General features: G+C 35.3%; 2 protein-coding genes across 2 annotated transcripts in view; both read left to right on the top strand.

Annotated features, from left to right (window-relative positions):
* Positions 1–585: 585 nt before the first annotated feature.
* On the top strand, positions 586–10464 carry ing3 (inhibitor of growth family, member 3). Its single transcript, XM_067390951.1, has 12 exons — positions 586–709; positions 841–912; positions 2246–2346; positions 2717–2782; positions 3015–3111; positions 3334–3405; positions 3485–3601; positions 5470–5630; positions 6385–6575; positions 6743–6929; positions 8580–8618; positions 9375–10464. The coding sequence occupies exons 1-12, from the start codon at positions 682–684 to the stop codon at positions 9489–9491; spliced, it is 1248 nt and encodes a 415-aa protein (XP_067247052.1). The 5' UTR covers positions 586–681; the 3' UTR covers positions 9492–10464.
* Positions 10465–10875: 411 nt separating this feature from the next.
* The window catches only part of cped1 (cadherin-like and PC-esterase domain containing 1), a 111223-nt gene continuing 97290 nt past the window's right edge, over positions 10876–24808 (top strand). Inside the window, exons 1-2 of the mRNA XM_067391733.1 lie at positions 10876–11634; positions 20136–20307. Of these exons, the coding sequence (XP_067247834.1) occupies positions 11350–11634; positions 20136–20307 (457 nt within the window). The 5' untranslated portion in view covers positions 10876–11349. The remainder of the gene's footprint in view (positions 11635–20135; positions 20308–24808) is intronic.

The raw sequence follows: 24808 nt of genomic DNA on the forward strand, positions 1-24808 counted from the left end.
TTAAATGTTCTTTTAAGTTGGAAACTATATATTTAATATATAAGTTTGAAATTTGGATAGTGTTTGGAGGCCATTACCTGGATAAAAGATGAAATCCTCTTCATTTTGAACTGGAACTCCTTCCACTCCTTTGAAATTCACTCCCTGGACTCAGTCCTCCTGCTCATAGGCTATATATTATTTTATAAGGCCTATAAAATAGTTTAATTTCAAATAGCCCCTTTTCACACATCAGAATTCGCCAAAAAATAAAAAAATGTGTTGTACTATGTGCTTGACACCAACATAAACACTTCTAGAGAAAACACACATTTGTGTAACTGGACATCTGCATGTTGTCCATATTGCATCATAAATTATGGTAAATTAAAAAATTGCTCTATTTTTTAAAACTACATCCACCGCTGCAATTTGTGGGATGTAACATGGATTATGGTATGGCAGCGGTAGATGTAGTTGCAAATAGCGCAATTCAAGAACTACAAATCCCATGAAAGCAATCACAAAAAGTCAGCTTCCGCGCAACTCCATCAGCGTCCAATCAAATCCCACGTCCTTCACGTAAGCCCCTCCCCTATCATCTTGTGTTTTTTCCTCCCCTTCAGTTCTCCGCTGTCTGCGACGCCATATTGACGAAAAACACCCTTTTACTGAAACGTGTGAAACACTCGCTCCGCCAGAATGTTGTACCTTGAGGACTACCTCGAGAGTGAGTATATAAGTTCTTTTAATGGTTCATGTTCGTATTAAAGAGGTTAAGTGTCTGTGAGAGCTGTTTTGAACGTGTGAAGGCGTCGCAGCCGTTAGCCTGTAACGCGTTTCTGTTCTTCTCCCCGGCAGTGATCGAGCAGCTACCCATGGATCTCCGCGACAGGTTTACGGAAATGAGAGAGATGGACCTGCAAGTGCAGAGTACGAATCCAGTTTAAACTCACTCTTCTCCCTTAAAACATCACATCTGACCTTGACTAATGCAGAAAGTCCTTCATAACACTGGGGAATTGTTTGGTGATTTTGCATGCATAATGAGCATGCATGTATTGTGATGTTGCATTGCATGCTGATGTGAAGTGCATAAAACCATGTGGAAGTTGAGCAACATGAGTGTAACTCGGATAAGGACAAACTTGTGATTTGCACTTGCATGCACTATTCATATTAATACATTATATTTTATCGTCCACAAACCCTGTTGACACTGTCAGTGCCCCTGCTTATAATAGTCTTCATCACTTTGATCATGTGTTATAGTACATGCATATATTTTTGACCGTTATAGGTTTTGCATGAAGCATAAACAATCAGCATTTGACCTACCTAGTAACTTATTTTAGTTGGTATTCTGAACTACTTGCCATGTTTACAGTGGAATTACAGGAACATGAGACTGTCCAGGTCATATTTCACACCAAAATCAAAAGAAAATCATGTTAACTATTTTTAAAAAGTAAAGTAAAACTAATTAACAACTGTAAAAAAAATCTTTATACAGAGAGCAGTTGTCATGTATATGTTTGAAACGGCTTCACAAATTACATAGTATCATAAAAGTTTATAGTTTGGATTTACACACTAATGTAGCAATCAAAATAGAGTAAATCACCATTTCAAAGTAATCTGGCACTTCAAATAAAGATTGTATCATATTGATACACTAATAGGTAGCGTCAAGTTACTGTTAAATGTATTGTCATTCATTCAAGAGATTCGCTCAAAAACGCTGATTCATGCAGTAATGAATCAAGTGGAGTGTTTATGAGTGAGTCATTGAATTTTAATTTATTCAAACTGATTTTTAAAAATAATTCATTCAAATTAAATTACAATTAAAATAAAAGGTACTTATTTTTATAGTAATTGCAGCATTTAACATTTTGTCAGAACCTCTGGTCAATTACATGTTATTTTTGTTTAGAATAATGGGAGAATCATCTCTATTTTAAACAAAAAAAACAAACATGATTTTTCATTTATCCAGAATCTTTCAGCTCTATTTTGAGGTGAATGTGACCAGGACATTTTTTCCCCCTTCAAATTCATTCATTTGTGATGGTTCATGGATCACCCTTTGTGGGGGTTGAACCTACAACCTTTTAATGATCTTTACCCAGATCTTTGACCATTAGGCTACACACCACCTACTCCGTCAAAAGATTTATTTCCGCGATCTGACCATAGACTTCCACAGTATCCAATCAGTGTGATTGGGCTCTTGACTTACTCCTGCCTCTGTTCCTTTGTTCAGATGCGATGGATCAGCTAGAGCAGCGGGTTAACGAGTTCTTTACTAACGCCAAGAAGAACAAGCCTGAATGGAGGGAAGAACAGATGGAAATCATTAAAAAGGTAAAGAACAGATGCTGTCTCAGTTGATCCAAGTAATACAAATGTTATTGATTCTGATAGTACTTTTTGTTCTAGCAGGAAATGTGAAAACCTTTTACTTTTTTTATTGATGCTTTTCAACAAGAGTTAAAATAAAAATAAAAGCATTTGTTTCAACATGTTAACAGATATATCAAGACAAAATTAGGCAAATGTATTTCTTACTCACTGAGTTGGTCACAAAATACAATTTTGTATGCTAACTCTAAACAAAAATTATATATATAAAGAGAGAGAAAAGAAAAACCCTTCAATATTTTTTTTTTATTCATTAATGGATAGTATTGCAGTGGGGGATCATATCCACTCAAAGTGTCTTTCTCTTTGGCAGGACTACTATAAAGCTTTGGAAGATGCAGATGAAAAGGTCCAATTAGCCAATCAAATTTATGATCTGGTGAGTATCATTACTCTGGTTGTGCTTTATGTCAATACTTCATGTTTCCAATAGATGGCGGTACATCATTGATAGTGAATGGGCAGCAGCTCTCTGGGATGCCTTTACTCCTGCTGTTTCATTTATCAATACTTTTCATGTGCTTTAATTTAAGTCTCTTTTGATTTACCCTGGTGAGAGGGTTTATGGGAAATCTGCTGCTTCTTGATGTTATTGTGATGTCTCTATGTAGGTTGATAGACACTTGAGGAAGTTGGATCAGGAGTTGGCGAAGTTTAAAATGGAGCTAGAGGCGGATAATGCTGGCATCACAGAGATCCTGGAGAGACGTGAGTGAAACCTGTCAATCACCGTCTCCGTAGTTTTAATGAAACGGCTAATTTAAATAATTTTTTTAATTGGTAGCAATTAAATTACTTCTTGCTTAGTGTTCTTTGAAAAGGTAAAATAAAGCAAGTATGAATATGTCTGGACCCACTTTAGTAAGCTGACCATGTTGTGGCTTTGTGCTGATTTGAAACTGTTTGTAAAGTAAGTTTTATCTGTTCCAGGGTCGCTGGAGATGGACAGTCCCTCCCAACCTGTCAATAACCACCATGTACATTCACACGCCACTGTGGAGAGTAAGTCTGTTTCCAGAGACTGTCTGCTCCCCATTGTTCTGTTCCAGTCTTCTGACCTGCTTTGTGTGTCTTTTGACAGAGAGGAAGTACAGCGCGCCAACCCACCACACTACTGAACATGTACCAGAAAAGAAGTTTAAGTCAGAGGCCCTGCTCTCCACACTCACGTCAGACGCCTCTAAAGAAAACACACCAGGTAAAACACACATTCTCACTGCTCTTGAGTCGCCCTATAAAAACATGTCAGGCACAAACATACACTCTTTACTGACATTCTTCAGAGAACTTAAACATTTTCAGCTGGTTGACAATATTATTTCAACATTTGCAAGACTGTTCAAATGTGTTTTTTAATGTTTTTGAAAGAATGCTTACCTAGACTGCATTTATTGTTTATCAAAAATATAGAACAAACAGTAATATTATAACCTTTCAAAATAATTGTAATATGTTTTATGTAATTTATTTCTGTGATGGCAAAGCTGAATTTTCAGCATAATTTCTCCAGTCTTCAGTGTCACATGAACCTTTAGAATTCATTCTAATATGCTGATTTGTTGCTCAAGAAATATTTATTATTATTATTAATGGTTAAAAACTTTTTTTTTTTTTTTTTTTTTTTTTTTTTTGGTGGAAACTGATATATATATATATATATTTTTTTTTTTTCAGCATTCTTTGATGAGTAAAAAGTTCAAAAGAACAGTGTTTATTTTAAATAGAAATCTTTTGTAACATTAAATGTACTTACTGTCATTTTTGATCAATTTAATGCATACTTGCTGAATATTTTTGTTTTTTTAATCTGATTGACCCTAAACCTTTAAATGTTACTGTATTCTGTTTTAAATTACTTAAAAAGTTGACTGTTATTTTTTATTTATTTTTATTTTATTTATTTATTTTTATTTTTTTCTTTCACAGGAACCATCAATAAAGCTGAATAGTAGGGAAGAGGATTAGGGCCAAGCAATAATAAAAAATAAAAAAAAAAACATCTCGAGATTAAAGTTGTTAAATTTCCAGAAAAAAGTTGAGATAAAATGTTGAGAATAAAGTAATTAAATTTAGAGAAAAAAGTTGTTAGATTATGAGAACAAATTCGTTAAATTATGAGAAAAAAAGTCGTTAAATTCCGAGAAAAAAAGTCGAGATAAAATGTTGAGAATAAAGTAATTAAATTACGAGAAAAAAGTCATTAAATTATGAGAATTTAACGACATTTTTCTCATAATTTAACGACTTTTTTTCTTGTAATTTAACAAGTTTATTCTCAACATTTTATCTCGACTTTTTTCTTGAAATTTAACGACATTTTTTTTCATAATTTAACAAATTTGTTCTCGTAATTTAACGACTTCTTTCTCAGAATTTAATGAGTTTATTGTCAACATTTTATCTAGAATTTTTTCTCAAAATTTAATTACATTTTTCTCATAATTTAATGAATTTGTTCTCGTAATTTAATGATTTTATTATCAACATTTTATTTAGACTTTTTTCTCAATTTAACAAGTTTATTCTCAACATTTTATTTCTACTTTTTTCTCGAAATTTAACAACTTTAATCTCGAGATGGTTTTATTTTTTTTATTATTGCTTGGCCCTAATCCTCTTCTGTAGAATAGACATTGTTGTCAAGTGTTAATTCAAAATTATATATGTACGAACTAAAACAATACAAAAACTTTTTTTTTTTCATTAAATGAACACAAAAAAAATATATATATTTATTTATTCATTTATTCATTTACCTACATGCTCTATATTTTTGTTTAAAAAAAAATAAAAAATTGGACAGTCTTTAGGGAACATAATGGCTAAATAAAAAGTGTATTAAAATATTGAGATGTTATATTTCCAACAAAATGATTGCAAATATATAGTGATTATTCAGAATAACTGCAACCCCAATCCCTATTGGCACATACGCTTGTGATAACTATTGAATGGTACAGAAGAAATGATTTTTATGATGTAATGAGGTGACTCATCACTTGTGTTGTACTGTTCCTCAAGTCTTTCTGGTTATATACAAAATGTGATTTTGTATGTGTGGTGCAGGCTGCAGAGTGAACAGCACGTCGTCCTCTAACAGCTTGTATAACGTAAACTCCTCCCAATCGCTTTCCTCATACAACCTGAGCCCACTTCCTGCCGGGCCTGCCGCAGGGGCGGGGGCTATTTCCATGGCAGCAGCTCAGGCAGTGCAAGCCACCGCACAGGTAAAACCACCATCCTCCCTTTTCCCCTCTAATTCTAGAGCTATTTGTTCCCCCCTCCCTCTTCACTTCCTGTTTCAACTATTTTTGGCCTTTTAGGGGTCTTTTTTGTGTTTTTCTTCCCCTTTCTGTTATTTTTGTATCAGATTATGTTATCGTGGCACTAAGCCCTTGCCCGGCATTCGCTACACAGAGGTACTTTGATATTGTTCCTCGAGGGAAGTCACATCAACACACCCTGTCCTGTAATTTTGGAATTTTCATTAAGCCTTTTGTCTCCAGTGAGACTACTTAATGTCAGTAAATGTTTTTATTTTTCAGATTGTGTGTATATGTGTGCACATGAATATGTTTTTGTGTATATATATATATATATATATATATACACACAATATAGTTTCGTTCTTTGAGATACTCTGAAAATGATACTGATCCACCATTGAATAGAAAATTCAAAAGGTAATTGTGACTTTTTAATTCTGACTTTTTTTTAGAATCTGACTTTATATGCAATTTTATTTAAAAAAAAAAAAAAAAAGGTCAGAATTCTGAGAAATAAAGTTCTGACCTTTTTTCTTGCAATTGCAACTTTATATATCACATTTTTGACTTTTTTTCTCAAAATTGTAAAACATAAACTCACAACTGTGAGATAAAAACAAGCATCCATAGCTATGAAATCATCAGCACATTGTTTCTTTAAGGAACTTGGGTGGTCTCTTCATCCTCTTTTAATGTGCATGTTTGTGTGTTTCAGATGAAAGAGGGCAGGAGAACGTCCAGTCTCAAGGCCAGTTATGAAGCTGTCAAGAACAACGATTTCTTGGGGCGGGAGTTTGCTCTGAGCCGGGACTCTAGCAGTTACTCATCTTCTGCGCTGGCTAACACGCTCACACAGCCCCTCACCTCCAGCAACAGCTCGGACTCCCGCACAGGACGCAAGACCAAGTAAATCTGTTTCTATACTCACCTAATAGGTTCCTCAGTGAGCCACCCAGATATGTGTTTGTGTTGCTTTTGTATATTGTACCTCCTCTATAAGCACAAAATGCCTTCCAAATTCATATACATTGAATTTTGTTTAACCACTTTCTTGCTTTTTTCATTTTTTTCAGAGGCAACACTAAGTCTTCCAACCATCAGTCCTCTTCATCCTCCTCTTCCTCTTCACTGTCATCCTGCTCGTCGTCGTCAGCATTGGCTCATGAGCTGGTACAGACCACAGTCACAGAAACTGACACCAGCAGTCAGGTGGACTGGACCTACGACCCCAATGAACCCAGATACTGCATCTGCAACCAGGTGTGTTCACGTCACATCTCTCTCATGCGGCGTACTGATAGTAGTGTCACTCCTAGTGATTCTAATATTGGATTGATCTATTATTGGATTGATTGACTCGTACTTATTGGTACCACTATCTGCAAATTTTAAAGCTTTGGTATGGCAGTGAAGTTCCACACATTAAAGCTGTTGTGTTCATGTTGGTTAGGCAGATTTGAGTCACGATTTCTATTTCTGTTTCGTATTCCCTCGTCACTGTTTCTAATTAATGGAAAAAGCTGAAAAATAAAATGAATCAAAATAAATGTTGTTTATTAAATTATTATATTACTCATTAAAATAAATAATAATAATTATAAAATTCTGAAACAAAATATTACTAAGTACAAAAAAAACATACATAAATACATTTTATAGTAAATATTTAATTTCTTTGAACTCTGTATTCATTGTATCATTTTTTTTTTCCAGTTTTGTAGTTATTGTTATTTATATTTATTATTATTATTATTATTATTATTATTCATTTAATTTAACAGTTTAGTTCCTTGAAGAGAGATCTGACCAAAATTGCAGCATAAAATGTTACACAATAGACAATTTGGCTGTTTGCAAATAGCGATGACCCTTTTTTGTGAGTGGAGTGGTGGCAGAAAATGACAGTTCTGCAGTAGCAGTCTATGGATGCCACGGAATAAAAGAATAAAAAAGTTAATTCCGGGTTTATATCCCAAAGTTTTTTTCAGAATTGTGATATAAACTTGCAAAAAAAAAAACGTCAGAGAGATAAAAATGTTGTAGGTTTAAATGTTACCTTTGTAAAATGTTATAGGTTTTAATATTATTTTATGCTGTAACTGTAGGGTGAATACATTCTACCCCTTTTGAACTGCATATGTGAATATTATGTAGATCTATTGTTTTACATCAAATTCATGCTTTAATAGTAGACTAATCATTGCAGGTTTCATCAGTCCAGTCTGTCCGTTTAATGGCTTAGAACCATCTGTGCAACGATGGTGTTCTTTAAATATTAAGACTTTTTTTTGTTTTTGCATTATGATTCTGACATTGAAAGGCACTTTTTTTTTTTTCTTTTTTTTTTTTTTTTTATGTGGATTTTGCCTTTTTTCCTCCACTTGTTACCACTGCTTTTCTGCTACCACAATGCACTCGCAGCTGCAAGTGATGTACGGTAACTGTGACGTCTGCTCCCAAATGGTTTATAAAACAAGCATTAAACAATAGACAAATATGACCAGAACAAATGAGATGAAAAGGAAAAACCTATCTCTTTTGAACTATTTTTAATCTTTGCCACTAGAGCAAAATCATACAGGAAAGTCAAAGATCTGTTCAGGGAGGTGACTCCAGTAACTGTTTGTGTGTGTGTTTAGTGTATGTATGAGTGCAAAAGAATTGTCTCCCCCTGAATGCATTTGTTTTATGGCCTCAGTAATATTGCTTTTGTCAGAGTATATCAAAAATAGAAATGTGTGTGTGTGTGTGTGTGTGTGTGTTTGCATGTCTCTGAATAGACATCAAAGACCAAACTTGCACAGTATTTGTTCGCAGGTGCGCACATTCGTGACACTCGGCTGCAGGTGTGCGTGTGCGCGTTTGTCCCTAATGCTCTGTGTCTCATTCTCTCTCTCTGTCTTTGTGCAGGTGTCATATGGAGAGATGGTAGGCTGTGATAACCAAGATGTAAGTAAACCCTTCATCTCCAGAGACATGCAGCCACATTTCCTCTTCAAACAACACACACTATCTGTGCTCTGACAGCTATTGTGACCCCTGGGCAGCTATGATTTTGTAGAGATGACAACAAACAATAATCAGTATTATTGTTTCAGGGATCAGTGATGCACTGTTATTGATATCAGAGTCATATCATGAGATTTACTTTAAAATATAATTTATTTCTGTGATCAAAGCTGAATTGTCAGCATCATTACTCGAGTCTTCAGCGTCACATGATCCTTCAGAAATCATTCTAATATGCTGATTTATTATCGATGAAAATAGAAAAGATTTCTTTTTCAAATAAATGATGTTCTTTTTAACTTTTTAATCATCAATTTAACCTGAAAAAAAGTATCACAGGTTCCAAAATATATTAAGCAGCCGTTTCCAACATTGCTAATACCATGTATAAAGGATCATGTGACACTGAAGACAGGAGTAATGATGCTGAAAATTCAGCTTTGCATCACAGAAATAAATTATATTTTAAAGTAAACTGAAATAGAAAACCATTATTTTAAATTGTAATATTTCACAATATTCCTGTTTTTTTTTTTTCTGTATTTTTGATCAAATAAAAGAGAGACGTCTTTCAAAAACATTAAAATAGTAATGTGTCCAAACTTTTGACTGGTACTATATATATTTGCTGGTTATTTTATGATGCTTTGAATGATGCACATTTGATCCCGACTCTCCTCTCGTCTTTTCCCGCAGTGTCCGATCGAGTGGTTCCACTACGGCTGCGTGGGTTTGACCGAGGCACCTAAAGGGAAGTGGTATTGCCCACAGTGTACAGCCGCCATGAAGAGGAGGGGAAGCCGGCACAAATAAGTGCCAAATCACCTGGGCCAACCTCTCTGATATGACTGTCCCCCTCGACTGAGAGCGTACATGTTACATCACCATGTGATCGGGGTGTGTGGATGTGAGAGAGAGATCTTTGCCTGAAAGATGGTGCGGCTGCTGTGTGTGTTTTTGTAAATCACAACCAAGTTGGGCGTTTTTAGCTGGCGAATCTAAGCACACACTGCCATCAAAACTTTTCCTGTTTTTATGTTTTTCTCTTCATCTCCATTATTCTTTATGGAGGCGGATGGGCAAGATGATATTGGAAGGCCCATTTATTTTATCATTCAAGACATTCCTCAGCTTGCCGTGTGTGATGACTCTTCGCATCTGGCAGCTCCTGCTAATCCATATCGACATAGTATGGATTGACATGATGCAGACTGGGAGTTGTAGTCCTGAACTGATGAATGAACTACAAGTCTCAGAGACACTCAGCTCTATAAAAAAAATCTTTAACGATCCTGATATGAACAGATTACAATGGCAACAGTGACACCCCATTGCTTGACCAGTGAAAATGTTGTTTTGCTGGATTATTTGTGTGTGATGGATAGTTGATGTATTGTGCTCCGCTTAAAGGACAGAACGTTTCCTATTTTAGCAAGGAGCTCTTAAGGTATACTATAGAACAAATGAACAACTGTGACCTGTGTGTATGTTTGTGTGTCTGTGTTTCTAGCCTGTACTGCACTGATGTGGATGTGGTGATACATTTTGAGAGATGTGGGGGGAAAAAAAACAATAAAATGATCAAGAACTTTTGGTACACACTGTCTTAAAGTACATTGTCAATGTTAAAATACATTTTCCAAAGTAGATGTTTCTGGATCAACGACCTTTTAGTCCTTGAACAACATTCCTAGCAGCCAATTGGTGCTCTCTGATTTTAGTTAGGGCTTGGGAAAAGGTGCTGATCTCTCTTCATATTAACTTGTGGTCAACATTTACATTAAGTTTGAAGGGTTTTTAAAAAATGGTGTATAGATGTTAACTTTAAAGTGCAGACTCATGTGAATATTTTCATTGCATTGGGCTATCCAAAGAATAAAATTCAAGTTCTCACTTAGCATGTTGGGAATAAATGGGTTAACACAAACCAGGTGCGCACTTGGCAAAGCAAAAGAACTAACCCAAACACTCTCACTCTCTTTTTTGATGGCTTTAACTTAAACAGTATCTCCTACCGTTGATTCCATTTCAATATGTAGATGAAAAGGGGGTCTCGAGACGCGTTTTTAAACGTTGAGGTGATTTAACTCACCAAAACACGTAGCGCTTATACGCGCGAGACCCAAAAACACTGAGAAGCGACACAACTGCCATTGATGTCACTCTCGTCTACACTGACCACCAGTTTAAAAAAAATAAATACTGTAAAATGACCGCTAGCACACATCCAGGAACGGACAGGCCTTTACGGTTTAATATGCAGCCGAATTCACAACTTTAAAGCGGCTTGGTAAAGGGAGGCTGGCGCTCTCTGACAGCGCGCGCTCAGCGTGAAGAAGGCGTATCATTACTCTCAGTCATGAGGTTTCGCTGCTCGGGAGTGTTTTTAATCAACCGTGGGGCTCAGCAGCTTTGAGAAGAAGAAAAAAAAAGCCTTCAGAGAAACTTTTCCCTGTTTGGACACTCGCGCCATTAAAACGAGTCTTTCCCCCCAGCTCTGACGCACGTCGAATTAGTTCAAGATTTTCCATGATCATGTCATGAAGCGTCTTCAGATATGTGCGCTTTTTACACAGCGCGTCGGATTCCTGAACTGCGCGTTTGAGCGCTTGTCGCTCGACAGCGCACCGTGATCCTTAGGGATGATGTGGGGACAAAACGCACATTCCCAATGGTATGTCTCTTGACTCTATCCAGGAGCGTTTGTGCAGAAGTTGGAATGTTTTTCCGTGGGATCTGGACGCTCCGCCGGAGGTGCTGCACGGGTCCCCTTCTGTTGTTGGGGATAGCGGTCGGGCTGTTTTACCACACTGTGACTATGGACCGGGACAGATCTGAGTTCAAGTCCAGTCAACGGGACCAAAGGAACAAATCAGCAGTGTTTGAGTATAAACTACTACTCAAAAACCCAGAGAGACTCATATCTCTACTAGAAGCATCACAGAGAGATGGTTTTGTAAGTAGGATACTTTCTTGATGTATGATATATATATATATATATATATATATATATATATATATATATATATATATATATATATATATATATAGTTACTATCTATCTATCTATCTATCTATCTATCTATCTATCTATCTATCTATCTATCTATCTATCTATCTATCTATATATCTATAATTAAAAAAAAAAAAAAAATAATAATACCATTATTATTATTATTATTTTGTAATATTACAAAAAAATTTTACAATATATAAAAAATAGAATATTAAAATATTTCAAAACATAATTATTAATACTACTGAAAAGTATTTATCTCGTACTCATAGTATTACTGCATTAATGTATTATATATTATTCATGTATTTAATGTATAATTAGTTATTTGTAATAATGAAAAGGATATTTTAAAATATTTAATATTCATAATATTACAGCATTAATACATTTAAATGTAACTATTAATTTATTATTCATGTATTTTAAATTAGATTCTTTTTACATTCAATAAACGATCTATTGCCATTAAGTTATTTTATATTACTTTTTCATACTGTATGCATTTAGTTTGATATATATGAAAAAAAAAAAAAAAGCATTGAAATTTTATTTCCAGTGACGTATAGCAGATATGTCGCTGGACTTCAGCTGAATTACAAATGTTGTCCAAATCAAAAACTTTATTTCTAAGATCTCATCGCTAGCAGCAAAGCTGTTGGATACTTATCTTCCCCACTTTAGCATAAAACCCCCGGTTAAAAATAGCCAGTGAGTACTGTTTATTTATGATGGGAGTCTTTGTTGGGGTATTTTAGGAGGAGAAACTCAAGGCTGGACATTCATTGGTTTAAGAGCGCACATGAAGGAGGGGTTATTTATGAGTACACACACGCATGCTTTCATTCGAGTTGGGATGATCGACATCTGCGGGGAAGTGTTATGTCAGTATGGGATAGAAAGATCTGAGGAAAGATGCCCAGAATAAAGAATGGCTGTCATGTATGCCCAGTCATATAGGTTTATTTATGACTTTTGTATGAGGAGGGTGGAGCAGGTGTGCACGAGAGAGAGAAAGAGTGCGCAAAGCATGGAAAAGTGAGAGAGAGAATTTGGGAAACAGATTTAGGGTCAGTGAGGCAGAAGATGAGGGCAGGAAAGCAATGAGAGGTGAGAGAGGTTTAGATTTAAGCCGTGGCTGCGGCAGTATGCCTTCCGATAATCCCGCACTAACTAACTCAGAGCAGGAAGTATACACACTGAGAACCATGACAGCTGTCCTCAATCAGCTGTTAGTGAGCCCTTCTTGACTGTGTGTGTGTGTATGTTCAGTCGGATAGAGTTATCAGTGTGTGCCACCCTCAGTGGCTCTCTGATGTGTTTGGAGACCGGGCTGTGCCCTGTAGTGTCTGGTGCTGCCATATAAATCATCATAAACATGTAGGCAACAGAGTTGGGCTGCAACTGAAGTATTACCTAGTGCAGTTGTGGGCATCATGACTTGTTATTGCAAATATGTTTGTGAGAGTTTGCATGTGGGAGTTTGTCTTGTCGAATTAAGGATTCTGGGCATTTGTTTTGCGTTTAGAAGTTTCCCACTACAACAAGAGCAACAAGAGTGAACATCACTATAACATATAAGCTGGCATATTACATTATTCATAGTTCATAATGTTAATTTGAATAAAGTGCCTATTCCCATGGTTGCTGTGCATACTGTGAAAAGTGAAAATTTCCCATGCCACAAACCATTGCTGTCTGGTTGCCCCAAGAAACCAATGGAGAACGGACATTCATGTTAACGAACACTTCTGTCTGTGCTTTTGGACTAGAGTCCATCTGGTTGTGATCCAGAATCGCACAATTGCATTCACTCACTCAGCTGATTAACTCCTAGTGTTTACACACACGCATACAGAGTGAATGTGAATAACTGCTTTGACTGCTGCCATATGTCAGTCTAATATGAACCTCACTATTTAGTGTTTAGACATCACACTTTAGCAGCCAGTTGGAAGGTCTTAATCGCATACTAATCTCACAGAATCTACACTTTATATATCTACACTTTATACGTAATATAATATAATATAATATAATATAATATAATATAATATAATATAATATAATATAATATAATATAATATAATATAATATAATATAATATAATATAATATAATATAATTAGTACTCAGAATTTTAAATGTATTATTTATTAAAGGTTTAGTTCACCCAAAAATAAAATTTCTGTCATTAATTACTCACCCTCATATCATTCCAAACTCGTAAGACTTTCGTTCATTGTGTGTTACACAGCACGTTTGAGCTTCCACAAGAACAAATGATGTTCGTTCACGTGTGTTACACAGCATGTTTGAGTTTCCGCAAGAATCAATAAGGTTCGTTCTCGTGTGTTACGCAGCATGTTTGAGCTTCCACAAGAACCAATGGGGTTCGTTCACGTGTTACGCTGCATGTTTGAGCTTCAGCAAGAACCAATGGGGTTCGTTCACGTGTTACGCAGCACGCTTGAGCTTCCATAAGAACCAGTGAGGTTCATTCTCATGTGTTACACAGCACGTTTGAGCTTCAGCAAGAACCAGTGAGGTTTGTTCACGTGTGTTACGCAGCATGTTTGAGCTTCCACAAGAACAAATGATGTTCGTTCACATGTTACACAGCACGTTTGAGCTTCAGCAAGAACCAGTGAGGTTCGTTCACGTGTGTTACACAGCACGCTTGAGCTTCCACAAGAACCAGTTAGGTTCATTAACGTTACGCAGCACGCTTGACCTTCAGCAAGAACCAATGAGGTTTGTTCACGTGTGTTATGCAGCACGCTTGAGCTTCAGCAAGAACCAGTGAGGTTCATTAACGTTACGCAGCACGCTTGAGCTCCCGCAAGAACAAATGAGGTTCGTTCACGTGTGTTACGCAGCACGTTTGAGCTTCAGCAAGAATCAGTGAGGTTCGTTCACGTGTGTTACAACAGCATGTTTGAGCTTCTGCAAGAACCAATGAGGTTTGTTCTTGTGTGTTACAACAGCATGTTTGAGCTTCTGCAAAAACCAATGAGGTTTGTTCTTGGGGTGTTATGCAGCACATAACTTGGATTAAACTGACAAAATTTATATGGATTAGTTTTACGATCACTTTATGAACTTTTTGAATCGTCAAAGTGGTAGTTGCGTAGCTGTCAATGGCGGGACAGAAAGCTCTCAGATTTCATCAAAAGATTTTCATTTGTGTTCCGAAGATGAGCAAAAGTCTTACAGGTTTGGAACGACATGAGGGTGAGTAATAATTCATTTTTGGGTGAACTATCGGTTTAATGTATTATTCATGTATTTAATTTTAAATGTAATGGATAATTTAAAATATATAATACTGAAAAATATTGAGAATATTTAATACTCATAATAGTACAGCATTAATGTATATACATTGAATGAATCAATAATATATTATTCATGTGCAGTTTAGAAGGCATAAGTTAAACCTCTTTTGTGACATTGCTGTCAGGAGACAGTGTAACCTACTGTCTAGCACATGCTATTCATGTTATAATCTATATTAGGCCTGCGGTTTGCACGAACAACTGCACTCCATCACTGATGGCCTGAACACTCTCCAAAGAGACCGTGTAAGTGCGCATTCAAGTATGCTGAGAGTTTATTGTCTGCCGTTTTGACTGTGTGGGGAGAGGACAAGTACAGGAGGTCAGCAAGTAGCGCGTACTTCTTTTCTACACCATGTGTTGCATTGTTTTGTAGGGTCTAGATGTGGCATAGAGGCGTGTTCGGTATGTTATGTGTTTGATGTGGTTTGTTTTCGAATACGTCTCTAGGAGAGGGTAAAAAAGGGTTATTTTTATATATAGGGGCCTCTCGACAGCCATGATTAACCTCTGAACCTTATACACGGAGCCAGTGGTAACAGAACCCCTCATCCAGAGTGGCACAGAGAGAGAGAGGTATTTGTGGAGGGGGAGGAAGAAATGAGGAAAGCGCAGAAAAACAGGGAGAAGTAGTTTGTGGTGGGGGGAAGCTTGAATAAAATGTTGAGCCAATGCCAGACATTTAGCCAAGTAAACCATTCACTTTGCATGGACAAGCAGAGTTTGAGGTCTCCTTTGAATACTAACAGAACCCACATTTTGTTTTCTCCCTTCTTTCCACATCTCAAGCGGTCTCTTGAAGTCTAGGACATGTTAACCCGACCCAGCTGTGCTTCGCATTGTGTTCAAATATTGAATCTGGACTTTTTTTCAACAAAAAGTCTAATAAATACTTCCGACTAGTTAGGACAGTGTAAAAATGCTGGGTTAAGAACAACTCAGGTTGGGTAGAAAATGGACAAACCCAGCGATTGGGTTGTTTTAACCAAGCATTTGGGTTAAATGTTTGCCCAACCTGCTGGGTAGTTTTATTTAACCCAGCTATTGTTTAAAAATGACTATATGGGTGGCTTAAAATGAACCTAAAATAGGTTTCTACAAAAAGAAAATCTAATCAATCAATCAATCAATCAGTAGCTTTATTGCATTAAGTTAGGCAAATCTATCTATCTATCTATCTATCTATCTATCTATCTATCTATCTATCTATCTATCTATCTATCTATCTATCTATCTATCTATCTATCTATCTATCTATCTATCTATCTATCTATCTATCTATCTAGCACTTCCTGCTTCGCTACTGTTCGGATGCTTTTGCTTACAGCTCTGCGCTTTGCGCTCTATTGCTTTTATATTTTATCTCCTAATTTTAACTATAGCAAATCAGCACAGTGCTCAAACGACAAATCTTGGCAACAACAAACTTTTTAACTGGAAGAATTGCTACAAAAAAGGGGAATTTTTATCCAACCAGCCTCCCACTGACGGCAGCCATCAGCTTACATTCCGGAGAAGGGAAAACACAGCTGCCTACATCCATGATTACTAAACTAAAATTGAAAACGTAAAACCTGTAAACTTAAAGCTGTTAAAAGTACTTCAGACTTTCATGTCTAGCTTTCTCAAGCCAACTTCAGAGTTTATGAACTTTACTCATCTAGTTACAAAGTTGCTGTTGATAGTCTAATTTCTAATGTCGACCATCAAAATAAAGTGTAACCAAAAATAATATTGACTTCAAATTAACCACTCCAAACGTGACACATCCAGCCGGATTTTAGAGGCATAATTGTTCTGAATTCACAGATCATTTTCTATTCCGATGTAAATGTACAGTTTATTGTGAGAGAACAATGTCTGTGTTAACTTTTTGTGCAAATTATTTTATTAAATGTCATTGCTCTGATGCATAAGAGCACTTAGATAATGAGGGTATGGTGATTTTGTTTGGCGTGCCTTTCCACATTGCTGACGTATACGTTTGAGATGATAAAGGTCTTTTGGCATGGACATTAACCTCCAAAGTGTTATCCTGACCACACTGGGTAACTTACTCTGACTTGACTAGAGGCTAGAGCACAGAATGTTTTGGTAGTCTTCACAACTAATACCATCTAATGCTGTCACTAATACAGCACACTTTCTTGTAAGGGTCATGTGTAGGATTTCTGCATAGTATCTATCAGGGTGGTCTGTTCTTTTTCTTGTTTATTGTGTCAGGGGGCATGTGCAGATTGAGTTGTTTGATTGAGTACAGATGTTGCTCTGCTTAGATTTGTTTCTTTGTATTATACACAACACTTGTGACCCCTTAATATAAGTGTGAGCATATACTATATGTGATTTGTTTCTCAATCAGCATTGTTTGTGTGCACGCATGTCTTTGCATGTTTTTCTGCATATGTGCCGTAATAGTCATGACCCTTTGGAGACAGTGTTAGGAGGTTGGCCTCTAAAGATAGTAGCATTATTTTTAGTCCAAACACTTTTGGAGTTTAGTTGCACATACCAAAAACACCATCAACTCCATCTCTCTCATACTTACACATATGCAATTCCTTTAAAAAAAAAATTCTCATACTCATTTTCATTCAAGACTCATGGTTCCCACCTGTTTGATATGACCTTCATCGTCTCCAAGTTAGCAAGCGAAAGAGGATGCTTTCCCATGAAAGAGCAATTTCGGCTGTGATTTGACTGTGTTTCCATGCACCAGAGGACTAAATTAATATGTATGTGTGTATCAGCTCCTGTTTTTATGTGGTGGGAATTAAAGCAAGATTTCCCTGAGAGGATTTAATGTTTTGTGTATAGCTGATTTAATTTCAGATCTTATTAAAGTTAATGTATCATTCTGCTCTCTCAGCTCTTTGGGTTTATATATATATATATATATATTCCTCTCCCTCCCAACTTCCTTTTTATTTCCCTCTTTCTTCATGAGATGTTTCTTATTGGTTGTTATTACTTCCTTTGAGCGCTGGGCTGTTTTAGGCAGCACTTTAATGAAGTAATGATGTTTGTGTCTTGGGCCGCAGACACGGAGGGTGAAATGAATGCAGTCCAGTAATTGCATGTTTTAGATTAGCGTCTGCAGCCTGAGGTCTCACAGAGGGGCAAGAGAGAGGGAGCAGATTGGAGGGAGAGAGACAGACTGGGGAATGTGTGGAAGAAAGAGTGGGAAACTAAGTATATATGAATGGAAATTAGATGCATCTTGTTTCTCTTCAGTTAATGATGAAGTTGGAATTCTAGTAGGTAAAAAAAAAAACATTATAAACTAGATTTTTAGTGGTGTCGCCCCATGCAAAACTCACCATCACAACACTAGGGTGTTGCTATGGAGTTGCCAGGGTGTTTTGTAGATGGTTACTTAATGGTCAAAGTCTTGATATTCTTGTCTCTAGATATGAGTCCATCCTTCAGTGTAAATATGGAATTTTTTCACAAATTTTGTTCAACAAGTGAAAGTCTAATTGCTTTAAAAAAACATATTATCCATAAAAGAATATATGAGGTAGAAAATAAAACCAAAAAAAATCAAAATATATATATATATATATATATATATATATATATATATATAGATATAGATATATAGATATATATATATAGATATAGATATATAGATATATATATATATATAGATATAGATATATAGATATATATATATAGATATAGATATATAGATATATATATATATAGATATAAATGTAGAACTTTTATTTAATAATAATAATTATTAATAGTATTATTTATGTATTATTAGTAGCACTAGTAGTATTGTTGAAAGGTAGTTACCAATATAATTAAAATTAAATGTAAGTATTATATTTACAAATAATAATAATAATAGTAAAATAAATATAATGGGGGTATTATTGTTATTATGATTATATGTAAATATAATTCTTAAATATAATTAATTAATTTAGATTAATATTTAATTTATAGATCTTAATATTAATTTAGAATATATATAATTTAAAATTTATTTTATTTTATAATTTTTATTGCATAATTCACATTAAAATGTACTGAAATAATAATAAAAGTGAAATATCACTTAATGCATAACTAACATTATTATTATTATTATATGCAAATAAAATACTTTTTATTTATTTTATAATTTATATTAAAATATATTTAAATATTAAATATTACTTAATGTATAACCCTTTTATTATTATTATTATTATTATTATTATTATTATACACAGTCTCTTCTAATGATTTGTCAAAGTTTTTTTTTTTTTTTTTAATCCTTATCTTATGTATGAGTAATAGTAAAGCTGTTTTGAGAACTAAATGAGCAAATAATGGGGTGCAAGGGTTGACTTTGGCCATTGAGGACCCTTTCATTAATGTGGCTGAGCTCCCAGATGGAAACATTTACAAGCAGAGGAGGAGTGGACCACTGAGAGAGGGAGAGAACAAACAGCACAGCACGACTGCAGAAAAAGAGATGAACACATACAGAGAGAAAAGAAAAGGAAACCGTATCATCCATGCTGAAGAAGAGGAAACGCTCCCCTCCCTTCCTCAGTCACACACTCTGCTGAAGCTCTGCCCAAATAACGCTGTGTTCCTCTGAATATGTTACGCAACATAGAAATGGATGATCGTGTGCTATATTTAATATGACTTTAATAAGACTCATGTTGTCAAACTTTTCTCGGGTGCTAAACTAAACCGTATCCCACTGTTCTCCTATGCAGTAGACATCACCTGAACATGACAAGGCATTTGAAGTCTATACTCTGATCTAATCCTACTTTCAGAGAAAACAGGGTTCAGCCCTCCCCCCTACCTTGATGGCCCATAGAGGTCATTACCACGCTAGACTGCATTAAGGGTACTTTTGAAATGCTCGGCTGCCTTTCTGATTAGCCCCTGGTGTTGTGATCCTCACATGTGACAAAGCCAGAGGATAGGTTGAGCCCTGTTATGAGCTTCATGGAAAATCTGTAACTTACAAATCAGGTTTATTGTACTTTTTTTTTTTTTTAAGTTTTAAAGGAAGTAACATTAGGTATAAATGTATGTTCAAATATAAAAGTGTAGTTGCTAAACAGTTCCTCTTTTATTTCTCTCCCAGGTGCATCATTCTCAACGCAGCTGTGAGGGAAAAGCCATTATTCTTACAGGCCAACATGCTCCGACGGACACTGAAGTCCAATTATACCAGAGAGTCCTACAGCAGCAGGGTTATCGAGTGGATCAGGCCCGTTATGCAGAGACCAGTGCCTCACTTAGACAGGACAGAAGAGGTGAGAGTGACATCCTGCCCTTTTGTGTAAATCCAGGCTATATTACCTAGAAAAACTACTTACTACACTGAATCCTACCTATTTTTGTCTTCAGTGTGATAAAAGTGCAACAATCAACACCTCAAACTATAGCATACTACATGGTTGTCACATGACCTCATTCAGCAAGTAACATCTGGTTGTCATTTCTAATATGCTGTACTTTGAATATCTTAATTTAGCATTTTTATTTCAATTGTGTGTTGAAACATGGCTGAAAATACTTATGTTTCATTTGCCATCCTGAAAATGTAAGCCTAGGTAGGTGCATTTCATTATGGCATATCATATTCTATTTTGATATATGCAATAGGACGTCTATGTTTAATAATGCATACAGAAAATTGTGTGCATATTATGCACTGAATACATAATGCATATTAAAAATGCATGCATAAACTGTATGGGCTCAAGACAGATTGGGTAAGTTTGGACTGGCATGCTACCAATATCTATTTTTGAACCTCGTATAACAGTATGCAAATTTTCTGGATGCATGGATTGTTTGCAGTTAACTACAAAAATGTACAACCAACGCACGGTGTAAAAGCAACACACTTGACCTTTTCCATTTCTAATGTGAGGAATGAACTAGAAATGTTTTTTATACAGTACAGTCCAAAAGTTTGGAACCACTAAGATTTTTAATGTTTTTAAAAGAAGTTTCGTCTGCTCACCAAGGCTACATTTATTTAATTAAAAATACAGTAAAAACAGTAATATTGTGAAATATTATTACAATTTAAAATAACTGTGTACTATTTAAATATATTTGACAAAGTAATTTATTCCTGTGATGCAAAACTGAATTTTCAGCATCGTTACTCCAGTCTTCAGTGTCACATGATCCTTCAGAAATCATTCTAATATGCTGATTTGCTGCTCAATAAACATTTATGATTATTTTCAATGTTGAAAACGGTTGTGTACTTTTTTTTAGGATTCCTTGATGAATAGAAAGTTCAAAAGAACAGCATTTATCTGAAATACAAAGCTTCTGTAGCGTTATACACTACCGTTCAAAAGTTTGGGGTCAGTAAGAATTTTTATTTTTATTTTTTTGAAAAGAAATTAAAGAAATTAATACTTTTATTCAGCAAGGATGCATTAAATCAATCAAAAGTGGCGGTAAAGACATTTATAATGTTACAAAAGATTAGATTTCAGATAAACACTGTTCTTTTGAACTTTCTATTCATCAAATAATCCTGAAAAATTTTGTACAATTGTACACATTAAATGTTTATTGAGCAGCAGATCAGCATATTAGAATGATTTCTGAAGGATCATGTGACACTGAAGACTGGAGTAATGATGCTGGAAATTCAGCTTTGCCATCACAGGAATAAATTACTTTGTGAAATATATTCAAATAGAAAACAGTTATTTTAAATTGTAATAATATTTCACAATATTACTGTTTTTACTGTATTTTTAATTAAATAAATGTAGCCTTGGTGAGCAGATGAAACTTCTTTTAAAAACATAAAAAATCTTAGTGGTTCCAAACTTTTGGACTGTACTGTATATAATACATTTTTGTTGCTTTTACTTTCTTTGATTGAACTGGATTTTTGTTTTACACCAAAAATGCAAAGTAATTGTATATTTTCAAGATGGACACTCCTCACTGAGGTCATAGGACAACAATGTAGCATGCTACTGTTTGAAATGTTTATTGTTGAATACTGTGCAGTTTCATATTATTTTTTTAAGTATGCAGTACACAGCACATACTGTATAGTATGTAGTATGCATGTATTCCAACCTAGCTACCCCTGACTTGACTGTTGCGCATGTTGTGTGTGTGTGTGTTTGTGTTTCAAACGCTTATCTGTGTAAGCACTCGGTGGAGAGTCTATTTACAACATGTTTTTGAAGCGATGGTCATTGTAACCAATCACAGGTATATCTGTTGAGTGCATGAACACAATGGCCAATCAGAGGTGTTTAAGAATCCGCTCAACAACGCTCAAAATGCTAGGGGGAAATGCTCATATCGTCACATTTTTTGACTCGGTACCGAAGTCTGTACTTTTGACAACACTACCAGGGACACAGTAAAATATAGTTTAGTGGTCATTATACAAAAATACTTGACAGCAGAATGCTGCGATTGACCAATCAGAATCAGGTATTCAGGAGAGTCATGCAATAAACTGCTCTGTTGTGTGCTACTAGCTCATGATCTCAGAGGATTGTTGTTTTTCCTATCCACCGTCAGGTGATTCAGGGGTTAATTTGGTCTCTTTACGGTCACAGCTGGGGTCCTAAAACCCTCCTCCCCACCTCCACCAGGTCGTGACTGGACACAGAGAGGTGATTGAGATGGAGGCCTCTCAAGCGAACTGTGCTGCTTAGTCTCAGTAAATGTCTTTGACGCACATAGCGCCGACCATTGATACTTGGTTATGTCATAATTCATCCTGATATTCATATTGATGCATAAAGTAGTATCATGCAACTATTACCACAAATTGAGGTAGTTAAATGTGAGCCCTTTCTTTAAAAATAAACAATCAATTTTTTATATAAAAGTGTTTTATAAATCTTTTGGAAAACCATATTTGCTGTATGAATGATATAATAATGACACATTATTATAGGTGAATAAATACAAACAAAACATAGTGAGTCCATACATTCACTTACATTATATATTATACACTGAATGGCAAATTATGGTATCAGCATAACAATGTGCATGAGATGTTTTACATAGACCTACAATTTTTTTAATAGGATTTTTTGATTAATAGAGAGTTGAAACAAACAGAATTTATTTAAAATAGAAATCTTTTGTAACATTATAAATGCAATTACTTTTAAAATTCAAAATTATTTCATTTTTTTGGACACCACATTATTTTTATTTTATTTTATTTTATTTTATTTTATTTTATTTTATTTTATTTTATTTTATTTTATTTTATTTTATTTTATTTTATTTTATTTTATTTTATTTTATTTTATTTTATTTTATGAGGAACTGGGCAGGTGTTTGTTTGCCTCTGCGTACTGAGACAGGTTGTCATCAGCTGTCAGGCAGATTGATGGACAGGCCTGACAAACACATCAAAAACACTGAGGTCAACAGGCCAACAGCTCCACCCTAACAACTTTACCAGAAACATACACAGAGGCGCTACTGATAAAACATACACTCATCCTAATGCCAAGAATGCTGGAGGCATCAGTGAGCTTTCCAGTGCTAATCCATGACTGGCACATTAAACATCTAAGATAGCGCATGTGTATATGTATGTGTGTAAAGCGTTTGATCATAGATTCACATGTGGTGACAGTTTTGTAGTCAGTACAGACTAATGGAGATGCTTATTTAACTATGGGCTGTTTCATATGCAGTAGCCACAGACTGTAGTCTAGGCTTTGGCCTGGAACTCCACAGGACACTATGGGAATAAAGTGAAGCATAAGAATTAAAATGCATGGAATTGATTAGAATCGATGAGCTGTTAACAGCGTTATTTGAAAGTAGAATGAGCTGAAATTAACGTGATCGTATCAGGAGGGATATGAAGGCCGATTTCCCATGATTCCCTTTGGCTATAAACAGTACTTCCTGTTGTTTGGGCTGGGACGGCACTCAGGCACAAATTATTTGGACTTTTTGCCAAATACACACCAGCCCATTTCCTGGAGCACTGCTGACTACTACAATAACTACCAGATGTGCTTTTTCCAGTTTCTCTCTCTCTCTCTCTCTCTCTCTCTCAAAGAATTTAAAGAAGTTTTATTAGCTCAATAAACAGTGGTTCAAATTTTGTATGCATTAAAAAACATTACAAACAACTTGATTTAACCAAGTTGTTCCTGGATCATAAATGTTCATAATTCTAACATTACCCCTAAGTCTGATTGGTTGGTTGCCATTTATTATTGTTGTTATTATTATTATTATCATCATTATTAACAACAGCAGCAACAATAATTTTTGTATTTATTTATTTGAATTATTTCTGGTTGGTTAATCAAGCTGTCATGTAATGAGGCTCAGGATATGACCTGTCATGTGCCTTAATATATCCTGTTTCAAGTGGACCGACCATATTGTGACTGCTGGATGGCTAATTGGACATTTGAACCTCTGGTCTAGCATTTGGTGAATTAAAAACACCACTCATAAATCATATGTGTTTGCATGCAGAGAGATTGCGTAGGCCGTATAGGGGGCTACATGTCTTTGATGTCTTGATCGAAACCATGAACGGGTCCCTCCTTTAATTCAAAGTTCAAAAGAAATTAAAAAGTTAAAAGAATGTCAAGTATATGTGAAGGCAATCTTATACGAAAAGGAAAATTGGCTGTGCCTCAGTTTCTTCCTGACTGCGCTGTGTTGCCACAGTGTTATGTAATCTTTTGTCCTCAGTTTTAGGTCTGTAAAAGGACTTCGCAACTGTTGGCCGCCTTTATTATTAGAACTTAGATTTTTCCAAGCCTT

Source organism: Chanodichthys erythropterus, chromosome 8 (assembly GCF_024489055.1).
Source record: "Chanodichthys erythropterus isolate Z2021 chromosome 8, ASM2448905v1, whole genome shotgun sequence".
Taxonomy (NCBI): Eukaryota; Metazoa; Chordata; class Actinopteri; order Cypriniformes; family Xenocyprididae; genus Chanodichthys; species Chanodichthys erythropterus.

Coding starts and splice junctions, on each gene's coding strand:
- ing3 (XM_067390951.1), top strand. CDS start 682: ATGTTGTACCTTGAGGACTACCTCGAGA. Junction 913..2,245: donor GATGGACCTGCAAGTGCAGA/GTACGAATCCAG, acceptor TCCTTTGTTCAG/ATGCGATGGATCAGCTAGAG. Junction 6,930..8,579: donor GATACTGCATCTGCAACCAG/GTGTGTTCACGT, acceptor GTCTTTGTGCAG/GTGTCATATGGAGAGATGGT.